The sequence below is a fragment of the Lonchura striata genome, chromosome 4A, assembly GCF_050655825.1.
Source record: "Lonchura striata isolate lonStrDom1 chromosome 4A, ASM5065582v1, whole genome shotgun sequence".
NCBI classification, from domain to species: domain Eukaryota; kingdom Metazoa; phylum Chordata; class Aves; order Passeriformes; family Estrildidae; genus Lonchura; species Lonchura striata.
This window is the reverse complement of record NC_140742.1, coordinates 7,215,300-7,238,864: the sequence shown is the minus strand read 5'-3', so window position 1 is coordinate 7,238,864 and position 23,565 is coordinate 7,215,300. Positions and strand designations below refer to the sequence as shown.

The 23,565-nt window shown below is 46.4% G+C and overlaps 1 protein-coding gene across 1 annotated transcript in view; it reads right to left on the bottom strand.

Moving 5' to 3' along the window:
- Positions 1–23,565, bottom strand: part of GPC3 (glypican 3) — a 139,613-nt gene that overhangs the window by 16,054 nt on the left and 99,994 nt on the right. The window contains exon 7 of the mRNA XM_021548345.4: positions 9,709–9,862. Coding sequence (XP_021404020.3) covers positions 9,709–9,862 — 154 coding nt within the window. The remainder of the gene's footprint in view (positions 1–9,708; positions 9,863–23,565) is intronic.

Here is a 23,565-nt window from a genome sequence, read left to right as displayed (position 1 = left end):
CTCAGCACCCAGCAAAGAGTCAGCCCCAAGGCACCAGGTCCCACCTGCCTGGAGATGGGATACACAGAAAGGGCCCTCCAAGGAAGGAAGGTGTGGGAAAGGGAAGGTGCTGCTGGGTTTGCATTCAGGCTCCATGATGGGCACAGACCCAGCCTCCTGCAGGAGGGAAGGGCAGAGCATCATCCCAGGTCCCACGGGAAGCAAAGAGCAAATAAAAAGCAGGAACAGACAGCAAGATGTCATTGAGGGCCCTACATACCATTGAAGACATTTTCTGAAATAACAGAAGCTGGTCAACATGCCGGATTTCCATTCCCATAAAAGAGGGGGAATGTGCTACTGCTCCAAAGCAGAACAAAAGCAAAACGTGTCCAAATTTTGTTGTTTAAATTTAAAAAAAAAAATCTAAAAGGCAAGTTGACATACCATTCCAACAAAGTCCAATCAATTCATTTGTTTCTGGTTTGTTTTTTTTTTTTTTTCCATTGTGGTATAATTAAAAATGTAATTTCAAACAGACTTTTGGACAAGAAGATGCTGTGGAGTTAAAGCAGACAGCACTACCTGGTGCTTCAGGCTGCTGATGCTTCACTTCCCTGCTGCAAGAGCAGAGAAAGATGTTTCATTTAACTACAAAACAAGAAAATCCCATCCATAACCCCAGCATGCTTCACTGCCTCCCAGTTCCAGCAGAGGCAGTTTGCAACACAAAGCCTCCCATCAGAAAGTTTCTGGCTTGCCCTAAAAGCAACATGAGGGGAGATTTATTTTGAAGCCAAGGCGCTTTTGCCCCAGCAAAGATGCCCCAGAAAAGCTGGCAAATCCTGCAGAGTCCAGAACCACTTGGCTTCCTGAAATTTGTTCCTGGGGAAGAAACCCATCTGGGCCCTCCTTGGAGCTGTGAAAGCCCCAGGGCAGGAAGGCAGGGAGAAGGCAGAGCACAGAAGGTGGCAGGCACGCCGTGGGAAGGAGGACACCCCTCCTCTAGCTCACAGCTCATCCATCCCAGCACCAGGGGTCAGGGATCTGCTGCAGATACACCTGGGAATCGGGGGAGCCTGTGCTCAGGCAAACACACCTGGTTCAGTTCATGTTACTGCTGGTGTCAGCCCAGCAGATGTGTGTGCACAGCTCAGGCTAATGCACAACAGCCGAGGAGAGCTCCTGCCTGACACATGATGGATCCCCTGTTTCTGGAGCACACGGAGCAGTGTTGACTCAGTAATTGATCCTGTCCTGGTAATGCACTGACTGATGAGTGATTTGCAGGCCAGACCCAAATTCATACTATTTTCACTTGCAAAGCGAGGGGTGAGAAGAGAGAAAGAAATGAGGATTAGAACACCAGGATCCTAGGAGGTTTCTCTGGAGAAGCATCCTTCTTCCCCTTTCCAATATCTTTTTGGCAAGAACTAAAAAAGAGGCTGCTTTCTGGGCAGGTCTGTGTTTCTTTCTTCTGGAGATCAACAGCAACCAGCAAAAGGCTCTGTGGTCAGGTCTGTGCACAAGTCCAGCATGGGCTTTCCATCAATTTAATTTTGAAAACCTCATCTCAAGTAACGCCTCTTCCTCCATCCGTGTTACATCCAGATCCCAACATCTTCCAGCTATTTAACTCAGAGCTTCATTTAATCAGGCTTGATTATTTCATAGACACATACATTTATATTTATGGAAAAATGTAAAAACTAATTTTCAAAATGCAGCGCTGCTGTCTGCAGCATGCAGGGACCTGTTGGATCCAGGCAGGGAGACACTGCCATGCAGACTCTCACCCAACCACATCTAAACAAACACCAGCACCCAGAGCTCCTGGCTGCTGCCACAATGCAGTGCTGCAACTCGCACTGCCAGGTCATTGCCACAATAACCACCTGCACAAAAACAAACACATTTGTTCAAATTTGAAGAGGGAAACCAAGAGGTCAGGCTTTTTAAGGCAGCCTGGAGAATTGAAGCATTCCCCATCTTCTTCTGTGTAGGGCTCAAAAAGTGCTCTGAAAGCTACACCCAAAATGTTTCCAGTGAGGGTTTCCATGATCCACCTGACATATCATCTGTTCTCCTGGACATCTTCAGGGCAAGAGGATGGACAGCAGAGCAGCAGCCACAGCTGAGAGACCAGGGCCTCCTCCTATGCACTTCCAATGAGACAGGGCCACCTGGCCCACCATTCATTGACATAGTTGTACTTCCCCAAGACACTTTTTGGGCAGATGTGTTTTACAATCCTCGATGGACCTTGGTTCTGTGAGCTTGTCTTCTTTTGTCATTGAAAGGGACCTTAAAGATGATCTAGCTCCACCACACTTGCCATGGACAGGGACCTTCCACTGGAGCAGGCTGCTCAGACCCCCATCCACGCTGGCCTTGAGCACGTTTTCTGGGAACAGGAGCTGCAGCAGGCACAGGGCAGGAGAGGGATGGCCCAGCCCCGTGCCCACGGGACATCCTGGGATGTTGGACAGCTCGGTGCTGGCACACCAACACAAGTGCTGGGCACACACACCAGCCAGGACAGCTGGGACACACTCCAGGGCCAGAGCCCTCTCTCACAACACTCAGCAGGGTGGTGCCCAGCAGCCTCATTTATTGCATCCCCATAATCTCTCTTATCAGCTTACCTGCAGTAAGGCATTAGTAAAAGCCAAGCCACTCATGAAAGGGAAACCTTCTCCTATGTGAAAAGTCAATCAACATGTTATATTGTTATCAGGCTCGCAGACAAACCTCTCTTTGTACAACAAAATGTGCAGATACAGTGCCCTGACTATCAGTGTAAGGTTATCTTGCCTTTAGCAAGTAGCACCTGATCTGCTTCTGTCTGAAATATACCTTTACTTTGTCCCTTACAAAGAAAACCACTTACATTATTTTGCCTCTCCACAAGGAAAAACAGCAAAAAAACAAAACCCAAACCAAAAAGCAAAGCTGTATCCAAGTCAGGAATTGTGTTTCCCAACTTCATCAGAATTCATGCCTTTTCAGCCACAAAAAACAGATTCATCACCCTTTAAGGATAAATATGGCCATCATTATTGCAACCGGGCACATTTTTGCATACTTGAAATTGTTTTGAGGTGTTCAGTCATGTAAGATGCTGCACGCAGTAATAATTTAAAGAAACATTAGCTCCCAAATTACACTGTTGAAAAGTATCTCCTTAGACACCCTGGCATAGTACAAACTGTTATTCAAACTTGCAGGCTAACTAGAGGGTGAGTCTTTTGCCAGCAGACTGGCATTATAAACATCTGGGAGTGATGAGCAGTCCCAGGTTCCCAAAGACCTTGGCACATTTTTAGGTGTTATAGCAGAGGCACCATCTCATCTGACCTTTAGTGTGTTTCCAGCCCTTCAGCCTCACCCCACACTGAGCCCACAGACCAGCCAGACCTTCCAAAAGAAGGATTTGGACCAGCTCACACTGGGAATGTGATGCATCATGTGATTTATGAAGATCCCCTTCCTTTGATTCAGCTTTTTAAAAAATGGTACATCATTCTTTGCTTTGGGTCTGAATGGACCAAGGCAGAGGAAGTCCTAAAAATGCCAGATAAAAATTGCTCAGATGGACTTGGATCTGTAAGCACAACACTGAAAAAGTTAAAAAAAAAAAATTAAAAATGAAGTGAAATTGAAACAAACAAAAAAGATAGAACTACGGGATTAATATGTCCAGTGGATTTACTTGCTGCTTCCATAGATGGTTTTTGCCTATATGTAGCTTTTCTCAAAGCACAGATTCTGATAGGTGACTTCCTACTTTGTCAGTTATGGAATTAGTGTTTCTTTGGAGGGATTTAGGGCACAGAGGTCACAAGAACCCTTCAAAATGTACACACTGTGTATAGTGTGAGGCCTGCAAGAGTTAAAGCAACACAGCCAGCTGAAGGATGCTATGAGCAAGTCCTTCTCCAAACACCACCAATAATTTTCTCAGTCTGTCAATAAAAAAAATCATTTTTTGCTGACGTCAGAAGTAAATTAATGAACCTGCCACTCAATTAGAGGGTCAGTCAACTGCTACATGTAACTCCCTCTCCATCTTTTAGCTTTTATTTAGACAATGATGATGAATTCTTGACTTTAAACCAGATCTTCATTAAAAGTAAAACTCAATAAACACAAACATTTGAAATAGAAAAGCAATAATCAGACTATTGCACTGTTTTAGTCAGTGCAATTCCATCTCTTCCATCAGTATAATCTAGCTGACGTTTGGCCTTGTCATTTTTTCACCCTGGGACAGGATGAATGTCTTGTAAAACAGCATGTTTCTGCTATCCTTGCTTCAGTCAAGCATTCAACAGCACTCTCTTTGGAGAAAAAAAAAAAAGCTTAAAAAAAAAAGTAATTTTCTGCTACTAAAATGATAGTTAGGAGCCCTAAAGCTTTCAGCAGATAGCAAACCCCACGGGAAGGATGCTGTGTCAATCCAACCCACCTCACCCAAGGACAAGGCCAGCCCTGCTGGAGGCTGAGCAGAGCCATGCACAGGGAATGTTGGTACTGTACATGATATTTGTCAGCAGGACCATCCAAGCCTGCAGGCTGTTCATCAGGATGGGACAACAGCCACGTGGCCCTGCACTGTCAGCAAAACCCACACAGATGGGAATCTCTCCCACCTGTGGAAAGAGTATTTCAGAAGTCATTCGGGTATTTGAGAATGCAGAGGGATGAACAATGCACAGAGAGGGATGAACAGCCCGAGAGCCAGCTGGAAATGGAGCAGAGCAGCATCAGCAGATACAGGTGCTGGGATAGGGGCACCCTGGAGGCATTGGCAGAGCAGGGATCACTGCTCTTTATTCCCACAAAGGATGGGAATGCACGATCTTGTAAATATTTTAACTGGTGCTCATCTGTCTCCCAGCACACACATGGAGTGAGCCTTGGCAGACTCTGATTGCTATTCCCAGGTTGGGAGCATCCCCTTTTCCAGCACAAATGCTCATTTCTAAGGAACTTTTCCCACAGAAATGAGCAGCAGAAACCAGGAGGGCAGCACCCAGGGTGACCTTGTCTGGCCTCCCCCTCTGCCATTCACAGCCACCACCTTGACAGGGAAACCCCTGGTACGTGTTAGACCCCCAAAATGAGCAGCCCCAGGGAGGGAGCTTGGATTGATGGAACCTTCCTGAAATAAACCCAGGAGAGGACAGGGGGAGGAGAGGAAGGTCACCAAAGGCTGAGCTGTAGGACCATCTACAGCACTCTAAGACATGGAATGCTTTTCTGGGCATTGGGAGCTGTTTGAAAGCAGAACAGGATGAAAGTTGCAACTCACAGGTTTCAGAGCAGCTTCTAAAAACATGATCCAAGACACAGAACACAGGGGTCCCACTCTGTGCCCAACAGGGCACAGCCACCACACACACACAGAGACCTCCCCTGCCCTGTGACATGCATCCCAAATTCCCACTTGAAAGCAACTACACCTTTATAACATGGAAAAAGGACTACCAACAAACAGCCTTTCCACCTGGGAAAACACCCCACTTGGCCAGCTCAGAGGCAATATTCAAGTCTGCAATGTGATGATGATGAGAGCGCTCAGAAAAAATCTCTGCCAAGAGGATAAATCAGTGGCAAAGCAAACTAGGAGTCACTAAAGAGTTACAGATCTGGGTAGGTCAAGGGGAAGACTGCTGATCTTTCAAAAAGCACCTTGGTATGTCATGAATTGCTGGAAACCCACAAAGGGTCTGGCAGCAAATGGGCAAGGTGCAGGAAAACCTGGGGCTTCCTTGGGAGCTTAGAAATAGCCAAGGGACAGCAAAACTAACTGCAGGTTATTGCAGCAGGAGCAGCCAGGCAGGGGAGCTGTTTTACACACACAAACTTCCAGAGCCATCTTTATATATTTTTATTGCACACATTTATCCTTACATATCTCATGGGATGAGGCCAACTTCCCTTCCCAGGACAAGCTATTTCTACTTAATTCTGCCAAATCCATCTGTTCCCAAGACAACTTTTGCTGCTGCCTAACACAGATATTTTGGAAGAGTAAATCTTCCCCTCAAACTCCCAACCCCCTCCCCAAGTTGCTGGATTGTTCAGAATGTTCTCTGGGTGCTTCAGCTACTAAAACAGGTATTTTCCTCCCAGAAAAGATTGTGAGAAGCCCAGGGGCACAGGTGAGCTGGACTAAACCACCTTTGCAAAGCCCTGAAACGCCTCCACCTCCTCTCCCCCAGCATTTAATAAAGCCCACACCTGGCACAGGAGCCTGCCCAGCATCCATATTTTAATTTCAGGCTCCCTGGAAACAACCTCTCTGGTTCCAGGTGGCATCTGGAGTGAGCACACCCGAGGTGAGCTAATTAGTGGCTGGCTGGAGCATCAGCCAAGCACCAACCACCCCAAGCTCTTTTTCTTTTGGGTGCCTGGTTGGTGCTGATCCCAGCAGGCTGTGAGCACATGTCTGCATCACACAGCCTGGAAGACATTTGCACTGACTCATAATTTGGGGGGAAATACTATAATTCATTTGCAGACATGCTTTGCCATTGGAGTGGCATAAATATACGTGTGTGTATGTACAGAGCTCTATTTTTAGAGCTGCATGGCCAGGGTGCCGGCTCCATGGGTACTCCATTGACAAACAGGATGCACTCTTCTCTGAGCTGGGAGGTTTTTCAGCCCTCCCCCTTATTGTAAACATCATCTGCCTTCAAAACCCTTAATGTGTTGCAGATGTGACAAACAATAAAAGACCTATCATGAAAAAAAGCCTGCCATCTCCGTGTTTCCCACTGGGGCAACATAATAATGAATTTATTAGCATATAGGGCTCACCAACATATGTTTATAGTCACTCACAAACTTTTGACTTGACAGTTTACAAGTATGTTTAAATCATTAAAGTTTAGGTTGACTGTCCAGTTACTACAGGCTCATTATAAATAGGAAACAAAGGTTACATTTTATACAACAGGCGATAAATCAAAACTAGTCTGTATTTTAGACTGACTTTTTTTTTTTCCCTCTCTTTTGCTCTTTTTTTATCTCTTTATTTTCAAAACATTCTGAGGGGACATCTTGGTGAGGCCAGTGCTCAGCAGATGTTTGCAGTTATCTGGCAGGACCAGTGGCACCCATGGCTGGGAGCAGGAGAAAATCCCACTGCCTCAGAGAGATGCAAAGACCTCAGAGGTGGCAAACTCTGCCAATGTTTTCACTCAACCAACAGCCAAAAGTGGTGCCAGCCCAAGGCACTCACCTCTCCTCCTCCTCAAGGCATCACCAAGTCCATCTGCAAGGCTTGGGAAACCCTTTGGAAGGGAGGAGTTCTCCACTGCCAATTTCCTCAACGAAGGAGGAACAATTCCTCAACAATTTCCTGAACAAAGCACCTGAGAAAAGGAGGGAAAAGCCCCAAACTGTGCCCCCTGACTGCAGACCTCGAGGGTCAGCAGAAGGACTCAAACATGCCCAGATGGGGGTCTGCCTTTGACCACTGCACTGCAACACAGCCTGCCATCCATGTTCCTGCCTTAACACTCAGAGCATCCAGCAGGGGATGAAACCAGGGGCTCAGAAACACAACCCCAGCCACTCCCAGTCCCTTCTGCCTTTATTACAGGGTAACCACCTTGGGAAGGACAGAGATAAAGCCACATTAAATGTAAAAGCTCATTTTGTAAATTATTTCCAGATTTCAAAGCCTGGCATCATTTCAAATCAACATGCTACCCTAAAATTTAGAATTTGTGGAAGTTGGGGGGGAATGTGGAATGGTTTCTGATCCCTTTTATTTCTTGCTATGTACATGTGATATGATGGAAAAAATTAATTGAAAAATACCCTTTCAAAGTAAAAAGAAATATCATTCTCAAAAATGTTGAAAGTGAGTATTTCCACACCATCAGCAATTTTTCCTGGGCTGGTTTCCAACATAAAACTTGAACAGAGTCACACTTTATATCCAATACCAACCAAATAGGATTCTGTCACTGTCATATCAGCTTCACCTCTCTGCTCTAAAGCAAAACACAAAAAAAGAGCATAGGCAAGGAAGGAAGAAAGTCTCCCTGACAGCACAGCTCATGCTCTCTGAGCTCAGTCAGTGCCTTAAAGCACTGCTGGACAAACTCCACACTCTCAGCAACCTGAAAGATTTTACCTGCCAGGAGCCCCATGCCCCAGAGACACAACTGCTTTAAAGTTAATATTTACCCATCCCATAGCAAAGGCAGCAACAAATACCCTCCAGCAGAGCAGCAGAGGAGGACAAATCCTCCTTTCCTGCTGGATGTTCCTGCACCACAGTGACAAGGGGGGCAAGTTACCAGGGAGATCAATACAGTGATTAAACTAGCCCAGAGAGGCACAATAAGGAAGAAAGGATCATATACCTGACTTCAGAGATCACTGATGATAGTGTGGGGAAGGCTTTAAGAGGAAATTAGAAACACATTAAAAATAACATCAAGGTGTGACACAAAGATCATGGAAAATGAAACACGTATCTCTGCTCTCAGCACAGGACACTGTGAATCACCTGTATTTCTTTAACATGAACTTTGTTATTTAGTTCTTGGATGAAATTGTGCTTTATCCCTCTCAAAAGTCTATGTTTCCCTTTCAGACTTGGAGTGGAGGACTTGAAAAGTCTTTTCTTTCCCTTACTTAGTATCTGAATATATGTATTTTATGCATTTTACATAATGTGTCAATAATCTTTGATATGAGACTGGCATTTAATATTTCAGCTCTCACTTCATTAAGGATATTTTAATTATCCCAGACCAACGGGAGGGAGTTTATAAACATCTGTGCTTCGTTTAGGAGCCCAAATTTGCCTTTTAAACTTCAAAGCTGCAAAGCTGATTTTATCCAGGTTCAGTTGTCTGGTCTCTCAAAGAGCACAGTGTAGGACTGGAACCAGTATGAACTGGGCCAAGCCTCCAGCCCACAGAGAACATCCAGCACTGCTCATCCTTGCTGGACACAGCCTCCAACAGCCTGGGCTTCCTCACACAAGCAAACCAAGTGATGCTGCTGGGCTCCACAGAGTGGTCAGGGGGCCTAGGAGAAGGCCCACACCAGCAGCACGTGTGACTGCCCAAGTCACAATTGGTCCTTTGCTCTCTTCTCCCAGTGAGTGACCAGGGGCTGCCTCATTAATAACATCAGGAGTGCCTCAGGGCTGTTTTCAGAATAACCAAGGACATGACACAACAATGGCAAGCAAAGCAATTTTTAGGCTCCCAAGTACCTAGATCACTTCTGCAAAATAAGCCTGAGGTATTTGCAAAAAATCATTGGGGGTTTCTAAACCCTACATCAGAAATAACCATCATTTGCTGCAGTCAGACAAGCCTTCCTGACTTTCTGGTGCCCTCCAGGAAGATGAGAAACTCATCTCGAACCTCAAGATTGCAGGCAGCAGTGAGAAGGAGAGAAGAGGGTGACCCTGGCACCTACATCAGATTTCAACTTGCCTCAAATCCTCTCCAATGGGCTGCACTCAGTACACCCCTACAGAACCAGCCTGGAGAAGCAGAAGCATTTCTCCAGCTGCTGCCTTGACTGGCACCACGGCCAGCCAGCGCCATTCTGGGTGTCTGCAGCTCTGGGCTGTGGCACTGGGGGTGCCTGCAGCGACTCCACCTGAGCAGGGAGCAGCTCCCCACAGCAGCACCTAAACCTGCACCCCACAGAGGGGCAGCTGCTGCAGTAGCACATCCCCATCACCTGCTAAGAACCGGAGCTGGTTCCTCACTCGCAGCTCTCCATCCCCAGAGCCTCCGCCGCACTCATCTTCATCGTCGCAGTCTCCGCTCTCCTCCTCCTCCTCTGTGGCTTTTCCTGGAGCTTTTTGACGGGGCAAAGTCATCCCTCTGAGCAGCTGAAAGACAAGAGGGGCCACAGTCACTCAGCTGCTTCACCTCACTCGCTGGGGGAGCGGTTGACACGGGTGGCACAACACTCAGTGGGGCCAGGACAGTGGGACCAGACCCCAGCACACTCCTTGTGCCAAAGCACCGGGGAGCTCAGGTTCATTCACAGACAAAGCTGCATAAAAAACTTCAGTGGAAGAAATAAAAGGAGGAGGCAAACCCACATTGAGTCATTCTGCCCTTCGGCTTCTGCCCAGCGAGAATCACATGAGCCCTGCAAGACCCCAGTGTCCCCAAAGCTCCGGGGTCAGCTACAAAACACAGGTCCAAAGGTAGGCCAGACAGGGGAAAAACAGAAGCAAGAGGAGCCTCTGTTCAGGGAATGTCACTACTTTCAGGGACCCTCTCTCTCCCATTTTAGATGTAACACATGAAAGGAAATGGCAGATCTCTCAGGTCTGTATGGGCCCCACAAACATAACCTAAAAATCTCATTTCTCACTCTTGAGGCACAGAGGATGCTAGTGAAAGTTTTTGGGACAGCGAAGTGATGCAATGAAAGCATCTTTTAAAGGATGTTTTAAAGCTGGGTCCTAAGTAGCAGTGAGAGTTTGCAGATCCCTGAGACAGGGACTTGAAGGCTTCCCCTGAGCACGGGGTCAGGACCACTTTCCAAACATGGGTGGGAGCTCCCCACACTCCCATCTCAGCACACAGAGGGATTAGACACATTATAAACTATCAGCTTCCTCTCTTCACTGATTTCCTGATTTTGCTGTTGCTGAAAGCAGCCAGCTACTCCATCATAAACCCAGATCCCCTTTGAAAAAGTGTGAGTCAGCTAGTTAATATATGCTGAAAATTTCTATCACTGCCACTCTGCTGTTAAAAGCTTCTTGAATTTAATCTCAGTGCTAAGGGAAAGAAAAAAAAAAATAAAACAAACAAGAAAAGGATAAAGTAACAGAGAAGATATTGCAAAATGGGAGCTTTCCACATGCTTCAGGGGTTTGGTTATTTCCATCTCTTGCAGCAATATGCATGCCTTGCAAGGCATTTTTTTAATATCTGGAATCTAGGTTGTATTTTTAAACTATTATGCTAGCCTCAGAAAACAGTTTTTAAAATATTTATCTCCAGAAGTTTATACAGCCTTGGAGGAATGCCTTTGGCATCTGGCTCGCCCTGTCCACAGCAATGTCCACATACCTTAGAGTTTATATTAGAGGAGCATAACGTAATGAAAAACAAATGGCTCCATGTGAGACCCCTTGGAGCTCCCCAGCTGCAGCAGAGCTGTCCTTGGCATGTGCCAAAGTCTGTCTGGTGTGAGAACCAGGCTGGCTGAGCCCACACCCATGGCAGGCAGCAAAAAGCAGCTCATCCCAAAGCTCAGGGGATGTGCTTTCATGGCCTCCAACAGGCTTTGGCTCAGGCTGGTTACGTTCACTTTTCAGGAATTTTACTTTGTTTAGACATTTGCAGGCTTCTCCCAGAATATGGTGCAACCACAAAAAAATAACCAACAAAAAGGCAAGTGCAGTGCTGGGGGTAGCGCAGGAAGATCTGGCCCAGGAGCCAAACATGAAACCAGCCAAGCCTTTACCCCATCACTTGCACTTTGCTCCTCCAAACAAAGCCCCAGCCACCAGCAGCCCCCAGCTGAGGTGGAATGAGGCTCTGCCATGAACAGCAGCTAAATTAGCACACAGCAGCTCAGAGCCAGAACCACTGCCAAAACCCAAACCCATCGTGCTGGAAGGGGCCACGACTGCTCAGCAGCAGGATCCTCAGTGCCCTGTGGGATCCTCACTCCCCTGTGGAATCCTCAGTGTCCTGTGGGATCCTCACTGCCCTGTGGGATCCTCGCTGTCCCTCTGGGATCCTCACTGCCCTGTGGGATCCTCGCTGCCCCTCTGGGATCCTCACTGCCCTGTGGGATCCTCCCTGCCCCTCTGGGATCCTCACTGCCCTGTGGGATCCTCACTGCCCCTCTGGGATCCTCCCTCTGCATCCCAGGACCAGAGCAAGCCAGACGGGACCCCACTGCGCAGCCCAGGCGACACAGCTTTCATGACTTACCCAAAAGAGCAGAGGAACTTTCTGGCAGAGAGAATTAAGCTTTGGGATATTTTCAGATTTAATAAGCTCAGTGGGAGGCAAGGGAAGATCAGGATTTTTCAATTGTGCGTTTTCAAACATTAAAATAACTGAGCATTTCTTGTAGTACTACTTTTTTCCTTGGCATGCCATAAATTAGCAGCTTAATTTCTATGCCTTTGTAGCCACAATAAAACAGGAACTTTCTGAGAAACATCACGTGGGCCCCAACTTTGGATCAAGGGAACGTGACATCCCTTTGCCACACTGCTCTTTCCTTTGCCAGGAGAAAAGCTCCATCCTCAGGCACGCCCTCCCCAGCTGCTGATAACTATAGAGAGGTTCAATTAAATTTTGCTGCTGCCTGTGGGAGAAATAGAGCCCATGACACAAAACCTACTGGAAGAGTTAGCAGGAGACCAGGCATGGGGTGGGAATTCCTCTCCACTCCAATGGTATATCCAGACCCAGGAATGCTGTTGGATGTCTCATCTTCATCCAGAGCAGCAGCCCTAGTCCCACTCATCAACCATTCCACAACCTCCCTGATGGTTTGCATGCTTTATGAAATTATATTTGGTGTACTGAACATAGATTCCCCATCCTTAAATAGCAAGCAGAGCTGACTGCACCCTAACATTACAGTTTATTCATGTCTTGTGGTTTAAAGCACATGGTAAGAGGCAGGAAAATACACATTCTGGTGATCACCAAAGTAGTATGTAACAGTGAGATAGCTTTAACTTAATCACAACTCACCCAGCTGTAAGAGTTTACTGTCATATCTGCTCTTCTCTGTTAAACCATAATGGCAAAAATACACTGTAAGATAGCTGATGTAGGCTGGAGCACTCTGCGTGGGAGGCCGGGCGCTGGCATCCCCACACCTCCGGGGGGGCTGCAGGGTTTTCCTCCCCCATCCACACAAGCACCACGGCAAGAAACTCCCCCAAGCTCTAACAGATCCCGTGTCCACCAGTTTTCTTTCCAACCTCATCCCTTTCCAGCCATGACCCTCTGGGTGGGTAGGGTGGGCAGTGCCAGGGCATGGGCAGGAGGGACTCCGAGGGACACTGGCAGTCACATCTGGCTCCCGTGTCCATCTTTGTTGTTTGGCTTGTCTTGTGGCCTTAAAACTCAGGGCAGATGGGAACGGTGTGCTGAGCCTTCCTGCTAAGAAAGCTCCCCAGGGCACCCCAGCGTGATTTACACAATTGTTCATAACTCTACAGTGACCAGACAAAAACAGATGCAGCAACACGGGGTAATGACTCAGCTTGTCTTGGACAAGCCACTGTATGCTGAAATCTTTTTAACTCCTCATTCTTTACAACCACTTTACTCAGAGCTCCCCATCCCACCAGCCCACTGAGCCCACCTGGTCCTATTTTTCCAATTTCAACATACACAGTTGGAGCTGCAACATACTTTTTTATCATTATTCTCCCATCTCTGAAAAGAGTTCAGCATCATGTTTCTTGGACTGCAGTTTAATAGCTGTTTTCTCCTTTTGGAAATAAGCCCACAGTATTGCAAATATCAATTTGAGCAATACCCAAAATTGTGCCCACAAATTCAGATTAAATACTGTCAGCAAGCTACAAGCACTGTGCTCCTTTAGGGCAAAAATCATCCCTTTCAACACACTTCAAAAACATGTAAAGTAAAGAGAACAGCCAAAGAGATTATTAAGGGGAATAGAAGACTTTTAGAAAAACATTTAATTCCTTCATGAGTTTAGGGGAGAAGTCTGATTGATATTTGTAATCTTTTGGTGGACAGAGCTGTCATTTAATTTAGCTTGCATGACTGAAAGAATTTAACAAGTGTTCCAGAGAGTTTCACTGAAATTCTTTGCATGTTTCTAGTAAGCCTCTGGAATACGATCAAACCTAAAAAGCTGGAGAGGATGGAGACTAAACTTACAGCTAAAATAATAATCAGAATTGTAATATATGCTTAATAATCAAGTATTCACATCCAGCAGAAAAAGTGGCTCAGTGCACAAATGACTCTGGAGCCACAGCCATGTGTCCATGTGCTGCCTGGCATCAGGAAGGGAACCCTGGGAACTCATCCTAGCAGTGAAAAAAGCTCTCGGCTCTGCTAGAAACCTCCCAAAACTCAGCGAATTTCACCAGCTCACAACTGCTTGCAAAGCTCAGGATGCCTTCCTTCAGGAGCCTCGTAAGGAGGAGTTTTGGAGGAGCAAAGGTGTTATTTTCCCTTTCATCACTCCTGTCACCCACTCCAACTTTCAAGTACCTGACACAGGTGCCAAGGTACTTCTCACAACTCCTGAGATTCCCAATGGATCAGCCTTTTCTATTTTAAATTCCAGCCTGCTAAAAACATTGGTTTTTGGAGGTGAAAAACTAGATCTTATGTGGCCAATCCTGACCTTGAAATCTGCAATACCAAATAACTTATGTGTGGCTTTTGAATCAGGGCAGCATCATGGGAAACGTGCAGATTTTCACACGATACTGTTCCCTGTTAACAGCTCATTACAATGTACAGAAGTATATTCCCATTATGAAATACAGCTGGGGTTGTTTTGCTTACGAAGGTCATTATCTGATCACAGGCAAGAATCAGGGAAAAGAACCCATTTTATAAGGCTGAAGTTGTGGACTTTTTCAAAACTCATGTGTTTTGAATTTGGTGGCCTGATCATACACAAGCATGCAACAGCAGAATCTATTCTCTCCACTTCCTCTGCTTATTAGGCCTTGAAATAGCATGGAAAAAATTATCTTTTATTGGAAAATACTTTATTATTTAACCAACCCTCATGAGATTGCTGGTGCCCTCCACACCACATTTCTATTACCCAGTTCCCTTAGGTTTATCCACTCTGTTGAGAGGTGCCTTGGTGGCACTGGAGTGTGCACCAGCACAAACCCAGTGCAACATCAACAGCATCATTCTTTTCATTGCTTCTTTCCAAGCTCCAGAGAGCCTTCCCCCTCCTGGGCAGCAGCAAAATGCAACACATACTACAGAAAAACTCAGTGTTCCTTGGCTCCAAGCACCAAACTCTATTTGAAAATAAGGATATTTAAAACTTAAACAATATCTGTAAATACCAGGATCCGTAATTCTGTCTAGCAAGAGCAAACACATGAGTGTGTGCACACCAGCAGCACACTACTGCTCTTCTGATCACAGTGCTGGCCCATGGACAGAAGAACTCATTTTGGGAGGAGAACATCTGAATTGTGGTTTCCTTACGATCCTTCCAGTTGGCTGCACCTTGGCAGCACAGACATGGCAGGGAAGAAACCTGTTCCTCATTCAACTCCTACTTCAAACTCAGCAGAACAAAGAATGATCGCTAATCAAAAGTTAATGAAGTGAAAGCAGACTTTGGAGATGGAAAAGTAATTTTCAGTGCTTGGAAAAATGATGAGTTGGACATGGCCATTTTCTCAGCTGCTCTAAAGGCCAATCCTGCATTTCCCTGTGTTGCCTCTTTTGAGACATCACAGGGTTTGTGCTACTGGAGCTGAACACAGCAGAACAAGCCCCAGACAGCACCTCCTGCCTGCTCTGAGCATGAGCAAGCATGGCCCTGGAATTCCCTCCCCACACACTGATCTTGAGTCACTCCTGCTTTGTGGCTCCGCACCACTCCATGGTGGTGGCTGACTAAAGTTGTGAACCATAGCTCTGAGTTTATATTGTGGCTCCTTAGCCATAAACATGTTCTAGTCTTTAATTCTATCATTCAAAATACCTGGAACAGGAAAAATTCCTACCATGCATCACTTGGGGTTTACCAGCACAGCAGGACCCACTTTGCTGTCTTCACAGGCTCCAGAGGAGATGCTCTTGGCTGCCAGTAAATCACTTTTCCTGGTCACTCTCCTGACATCACAAAGAAGCTGGTGACAGCAGTGAATTATTGACCAAAGGGTGGCCCTACTTTATGGATCATCAGCTTAATTCCAGATTAGCTATCCAAACTGGCAACATAACTATGGGTAAAGGAAGACAGATAAAGACTCCTAACTGCTGGCAGTAATTAACACGAGTCTGCACTGGACAAATCTCTTTTGGAAGCAGAAGGGGCTTCCAAGGCACTATGGATTGCTCTGGTTTGGTGAGGGCAGGCTGATGCCCAGGACTGGATGCTCCTGTGGAGGTTAAGCCCCAGCTGGCACCATGGTAGGCACAGGGACCAGCTCCTGTCTGCAGTCCCCCAGGCAGGGGAGGTGTCACTTCCCTGGCCTGAACAAATGCTCATTCATCACCAGGCACATGTGAAAAAGAGATTACTCAGGCTTTATGATCAGCTCATTCACCTTATATCCAGTTCCTTCCCCTTCCACCCCAGCTATTTACGGCTTGTTTTTGTGCAGCTGTAGGAAGGAACAGGACAGTGTGGGTGCTGAGCAAGGCAGAGGGATCCAGCCCAGCTTGATGGGGTCCTGGGCAGTCCCTGTCTGCTTCTGGCTCATCCCCTAAGCCCTACATGAATGCCAATGCTGGAGAAATGCTGCTTTCCTCTTTGGGCTACTATAGCCCTTTCTCCTGTTTTGCCTTTCCAAGTGTTAACTATCACTGGCCCTTCAGTATCCCTTCCTACATTTGCTCCCATCAAACATAGACATTCCTCAAACTCAAAAACCCAGTAATTAGGCCAATCATCAAACACATGGTTGGACTAGGCAATAGATGATGCCTTGAGCACTTTGGTGGAGTCTGCCTGGACCAATTCCTCTTAGGATCAGAAAGGCTTCCATGAGCTACCACTTCCCTAGAAGCACCATAAGAATGCAGCTATTTACTGCAAACATCCCCTTCCAGCTCTTCTTCACTTTGCCTAGGCTGATCAGGCACATGAACTACCCACACCTGTCAAGGTGGTGGAAAAGGTTTTGCAAAGATGCTCCCTTTCTTATTACCTGCAAGGGCTGTGTATCTTGTCCCCTTTCCACACTGTTCTTCTTCTGCCATCATATCCCTGCTCCTTCTCCCCATAAAGTGTCTCAGTCTCCTACCAGTAGCTCCAGCTGCCTTCCCCTCTCCTTTCCACTCGCTCTGCATCACTAGAAATGAGCAATTTCTCCACCTCTCAAGCAGCCACCCCTCAGGGCATTGGCAGCTGAGTGAAGGAGGGGTGTGGGAGCCTACATGGGCCAGGACCCATCACTGCTATTATCCATATTTTCCATATTTTGTTTAGTTTTGTTGGAGCAGAACCCCGCTCTTCTATCCAAACACCACTCAGGAAGGCCCGAAGTGCACCTCACCATGGAACATGAGACAACAAGCAAAACAGAAGCACAAGACACAAGACAAAATAGGCAGAGGTGGAGCCATCAACCACCTCATTGCACATCCTTCAGACATCTGAGCAGGGATGTCCTGGATGGAAAGTGCCCTGGATGCAAGAGCACCTAGAAGGATGTGCAGGTCTCACACCACCTCCAGCCATTTGCTGTAACAGTCCCATGGTTCAGAAGGGATCAGGTGATCAGGTTCTGTACAGGTGACCCAGGCAGGGGGTGCAGCAGCCAGGGGCTCCCACAGCCTCCTCCTGCCCAGCCCAGCCTGTTGGAGCAGCTGGGAGTTTCCTCTTGGCTCGGCTGCGGCACACGCGGCGGCTCTCCGGCTGTGCCTGCGAGACAAACATCCCACCCTTGGCACCAGGTAGGAAACAGCAAGCTGAGAGCTGGGCCAGAAGGATTTTTTTATTCCTCTTCTCCTTCTGCAACACAAATCCCTGTCCCAGCTGCTTTTCTTTTCCTCTAAAAGCTCCCAGTGGAGAAGCGCTCCTGAAATCGTGTATTTTTGTGCACAGTGTTGTGTTGCATGGAGGTTTCTGCTGGAATACCAGCTTCAGTCACCCTGACTGCATCCTGCCCTCCTGGGGGCTTCTCTTTCCAAGCTTCACTTTTGTATTCACTCCCTTCAAGGTTTTAGAAGTCCAAAAAGCAACTACAAGCAGTTCTGATAGATGTCCCCTGGTCCACAGAGCTTCACAGGGAACTGAACAGCTGCTTTAAAAGCCAGTTATCTCCCCTCAGACAAGACAACCCCAACGTGGGGTTAATTATCAAGCTGTTGATTTCAGCAGAGACTTAAATCAGGCAGGGGGAGGAGGACTCCTTTGCAAACACCCCCAAACCTGTTAGCTAGGCAGGATCAAGCAGCTGGTCTCTAATTAACAGCTGATGGCTGAACTGGCTCCCAGGCAAGGTCTCAGCTCTCCTCTGTGTTCAGAGCATGGATGCTGCTTGCAAAAGCAAAAAACCTCCAAGGACTCAACTTTTCCAGTGTCAGAAATGGCACCTAGGATAGGTCTACCAACAGGATAAGGAAACAACCATCCAGGCTCCAGCATGGGCACTGCTGACACACTGGGGTGCAACCCATCACTGATGCTGAATGCACCCAACAGCAAGGCTCAGGGCTCTGGAGCTGCAGGCAGGAGGAGCCCTGCCTGGTGTGGCTCTCCCACACGCAGATCTACAGACACCATCTGAACAGCTGAAGCAACTCAGAGCTTAAATTAAGTTCAAAGCTGGTGACTTTATATCCTCCCTCAGTGCGACACAACACTCACAAAGGAAGCCCTAAAATGCACCTATGTGAGTCTCACCCTCAGCTTTTAGATTATGTGCTGCAGGAAAAGGTCAGCAAACTCCTTTCCCACCCATAGGCAGGAGGCATTCAAGGGGTCCTGCCAAAAATAAAAGGTAACTTCCTGCCCATCAGGGTATTTGTTGATGGCTCTAACACCCACCTGCTGCCAGCTGCCTCCCGCTTCCTTGCTGACCCGGCTGCATCAGCAGCATCTTCTTACACATGTCCTCAGCCAAGCACATTTCCTTCTCTTAAATATCACTCCTGCCAGTACAGCCAAGAGAGGCCACAGGCAACAACAAATCTTGCTGCAACCCAAACTTCTCTCCTTGCTCACAGTTCGAAGTGCTGCAAGGGCCATTTCTCATCATGGACTTTGGCAGCGTGAGCATGAAAATACAACCCAGCCTCTGCAGCCAGTTACAGGCCAAAACCAAGCTAAGGAGTTTAGTGAGCAAGAGCATTAGCCAAGAGTCTTCCTGAGCCGTGTGGGGTATTCACACCTGCCCCAATGTAGTCAGGTCAAAAGGGTCTCACTGGCTGGGAATGGTCTCACTGCCACAAGTGTGCCTTGTCCCCCTGCAGACACAGGGCTTGGGTGAAATGGCAGAACTGCACTGGGGAAATTCCCAGCTCCAACCTGCCCAGCACACGAAGCAGCTCAGGGTGGAGTGGGAATCTCACAGGCATTTGTGCCACCCTGCCTGTACAGCACAGCCCTGGGCTGGAGAAGGAGATTCCTGTCAGAGCTGGCCCTTTGTGCCCACAGCAGGTCTGACAGTGCTGCCTTTTCCTCCTGCCCAGAGAACATCATCACTGAGCAGTCTTACACCACTTCAGACTGGAATCAAAAGTAACACTGTTATCAAGGCTTTTTCTTGGGAACAAAAGCCATTGGATTTCTTCTGCGGCCAAGAAGACCAGAGGTTACCTTCCGAAAAATGAAGATTAACTCTTTGAATCCCAGTCCCCTCTCAGACTGGACCACATTTTAAAAACCTTGACGTTAAGTCAAATTTTGGAGAAAAACATGAGAAAACTACCTAACATCCCATTAACACCAGAGAGCTGTGTCCTTTGTAACTGGGCCCATCAGGGAGGACACCTACCTCAGACATCCACTGATTAAATTACAGCCCAAGTCACAGCACAAGGTGACACCTGATACAATTAACCAGGCCCAGAATAACTGTAATTAACTGTTAATCTGCTAACAATAGCTCCACTTGCACCAGGTTTTGCTCTACAAGGATTTCTTCAAGTTTGTTTCCTCCACAACAGGATAAACTTCAACTCTGGTACAGGATATCTGGTGTTTGTTTTAAGGCACCACTGGGCATCAGCTGCATGTTCAGGACACAAAAGCAAATTAATCTCCTTTAAAGGTGTTGGTCTGGTTTTTTTTTTCCACAGCTGATTTCCACAGTATTGTTGGAGGATGGTCCCTCCAGGACACACCTGAAGCACCTGTCTCCTGCTGGAGCTGAAGCCACAAAGTTGAAACCCTTAATATAAATAAGGCCACTCCAGGATACACTTCTGTTTGAAAACAGGCATGAAACACCAGGCACAAACAATCTCTGGTAGTTTAAAAATATTCAGTGTGGGTACAGCACTCCCTCGACAATCCCAATACACCTGGAGGTTTGCCATAGGGTCCAGGCAGGTGTTGCTGAAGAGGGAAAGACGGGGTTTGGGTTTGAAAAGTCAGCTGACAGTCAGATACCCTCAGATTTAATTACATTCTCATTACTGAGGGTCACATTTCTGCTGATTTAACTGCCCTGGCAAAATCCTGTCAGTACCACTTGCATACAGAGTGGGAGAGCATTTACCCAGCATTAATGGGAGCCAAGGCACAGCTAAAAGGACAATGGAATCAGAACTTAAATACCAGGTCTAGACTCAGTGGAGCTATATATTATTTTGTGTACTAAGAAGAATTAACTGATCCATTCTAAAATGCATTTTTTTATTAAAATAAAAATCTTCTGTCATTTTATTTAATAGCCTTAGTAAGAAATAATTGCAATGTCTGCTTGCTTTTCAACAACATGCGGTTTTAATATTTTAATTGTTACAAACTATTTAATAATGATGAACAAAAGGCGTGTCCAAGTAATTATTGTATTTATTAACATTTCTTTTGAGGACTTGATAGATTATATTGCATATATACAGCACTTCAGACACTGTACTGCTGACTTATTGAAGGTGGAAAATGAGTCAAAAGTGACTTGCTTTGGTGCAATTTAAATATTGTATTTTCAAGTGATTAGTGTTGTGCCTTGCATTATTTAACAATCTGGCAGTTTGCACATTTTTCTAATTATTATGCAGCTTCATCTGATTGGGGAATTAAAATACAGTAGGAATAATAAACCTCAGAGAGCCTAGCAGGCAGAGGGAAACTTTCACCAAATCCACCAAAAGTAATGGATTTTTCTGAAGGGGAGATATATTCCTGCAAAGTGCCTAGCTCCCCAGGCTCTCCCATAATAAACTTTGTATTTCCCTGTGTGCCCTGAGCAGGGTCTAGGTCCCTGTGCCACCCTGAGCTGCTCTCCCCATGGTGGGGTCAGACCCTCCTCACTGGTCCCTGGTGCTCCACCACTCTGTATTTAGAGCCAAGAGGTTGCAGGGGACTCAGGCACAAGGGCATCACACCGTTCCCAGGCCTATTTTGTTTACATTTGATTCAATCAAGTTGTGGCCTTTTGGCCTCTTTCCAAATTAACTTCTGGGTGACCTCCACCATGCCCTCTCCCAGCAGCCAGGCCGCCGGGAAACAGCCCATTAAACCTACAAACAAATATGGGACATATTGGTTGATCAAACCAGCTTCAAACACTGCTCTGGAAATGCCAGGACATGGGTTTTTTTGTGAACTTCAGGTCTATTTTGTCTTCGGTCATTCACACCTCTGGGCCTCCTGCCTTTTTTTTTTTTTCCTTTCCAAGTATAGCTGTGTGTTTTACTGCCTCGTAAAACTTCTAAATTTTGTTCTCATCCTCCTGCAAACCCCTCCAGGAGCAACGTGAGGCTCCTTCACATGGGGCTCACTGCAGGACTGGGTCTTTACACCAAGCACATGAAGAAAGGCAGCGAGACCCGGCTTGAGGGAACAGCTGTAATACTCCAAGAAATTGTGTCTTCCCCTTATTTGCAAGGAAATAAATCAAAGGGAGTTTCTCAGGGTCTGTGAAAGCATGTTGCCTGGATTCCCATCCCCAAAGGGTTTATTTTTTCAAGAGCTTATATGGTAGTTAGATTTCTGGCTAGAAAATATGCAATATGATAAAAACACAGTCCCTATATGGGGCAATAAATTACAGATTGTTTGATGTGGAAACCAAAGAACTGTCAAACTCCAGTATATCTGAAATATTCTAAATGAGCCCTTAACTCGAGTGTCTGGAAATGTACAATATGTTTCCAGGCCATTCAATTTTGTAAAGACACATCTTCCCCGGCTAAGTTTCCTTTTATGGATTTTACTATTAATTTTTGGTGTATTCTTTCCTTCCTTTTCTTAAAAAATTATGCTCTTCCTCCTCGAGGCAGTACTATGATAAACACCAGGATTTACCTAAGCATAAAAAAGAGATTGCAACTGGGCACGAGCTTAAAGAGGTAATGGCATTAAGAATGAAGTAAGGCATCTGCTGCAACAGTGTCAGAGCCCCATAGGCACTTCAAAGGACATAAAAGTCACTTCAGGACAGGCAGGGACAGGAGGGAGGACCAGGAGTGTCACATCAGCCAATTTGGTACCACAGTCCCGTGCTGCATCCTTACACCAGCATCACTCAGGTCCTCTCTCCTTCCAGAGCCTTCCGTGGAGGAGGATGACCAAGAGGAGGTCACCAGTGTGGCAGGGCTCCCAGGACATGGGACATGTGTTACCACACCTCCCACCTCCAGGCATAGCTGCTAAAACCTGAAGCTCATCCCCATCTGTCAGCCACTCCAACGTCTCCGTGGCCGGAGGAAAATGGAGTGACCAGAGGAAATGGCTCACCCTGCACACAGCTTTCTGCCTGGGGATGTTACCAAGCCACAAAAAATCTGAGCAAGACCCTGGGCTGACACTGAATAACCTTTCAGTTTCAATATAGTTTCACTCAAGGGATGAGTGAAACCCTTCTAGCTAGAAACAGACCCCATCCACTCTGGGAAATAAAAGTTAGGAACCAATTCCAACTCATTTTCCTGAAGGTGACCCTTAGCCTCCCAGCTGAGATAACAATGCTAATATTTATGGATGGGCTGTTCATGCCTCTGGGCACACAACAAAAATAACTCAAATCAAAACTTGGTAGACATCTAACAGAACTGGGGGAAAAAAAAATCCAATATGGCAATAATAAAGCATCTCACCCACCAATGCACAAAAAATAGCATCAGCCACAATCACACGTTTGGGTGAAACAAAAATGTTCTGATGTGATGAATAGGCAGCACTGAGGGGGACTCATCCAGAAAGGGCTGCCTTGAGACAGCACACAGCTCAGGCACTGTGTTTTATTCATTTATTTATTTTAGCTTGATAGGTGCTCAGAGCAAAAAAATACAGTCTGGGCACTTCCCCTTTCCTCTGGGTTAGGTTTTCTCTACTTCTTTCAATCCCCAGGAGTTTAATTCTAATGCACAAACCCCACTCTCATTTCAAACTGCAAACGTTTGATGAGAATTTCTCATGTGAATGTGTGTACATTTACCCAAATTAGGTTTGAGAGGACACAAACTAAAGAGCAAGCACTATTTGTACACACAACACTGAATAAACAGACACTTCCAGCAGCATGAGCATCCTGGAATAAAGGTGAAGCCATCAGCAAATTACACATATCTAGGAAAAATCTCCAAGTAAAAATAAAAGCTGTGGATCTCTATGAAAATTGAACCAAACAGCACGGTTCCTTAGTCTGCCCACACCCACAAAAGCCAGGCTGTAACACAAAACACTGGGAGGAAGCCACAACATTGTACAAGATTCATAATTTAAAGGTAGTCA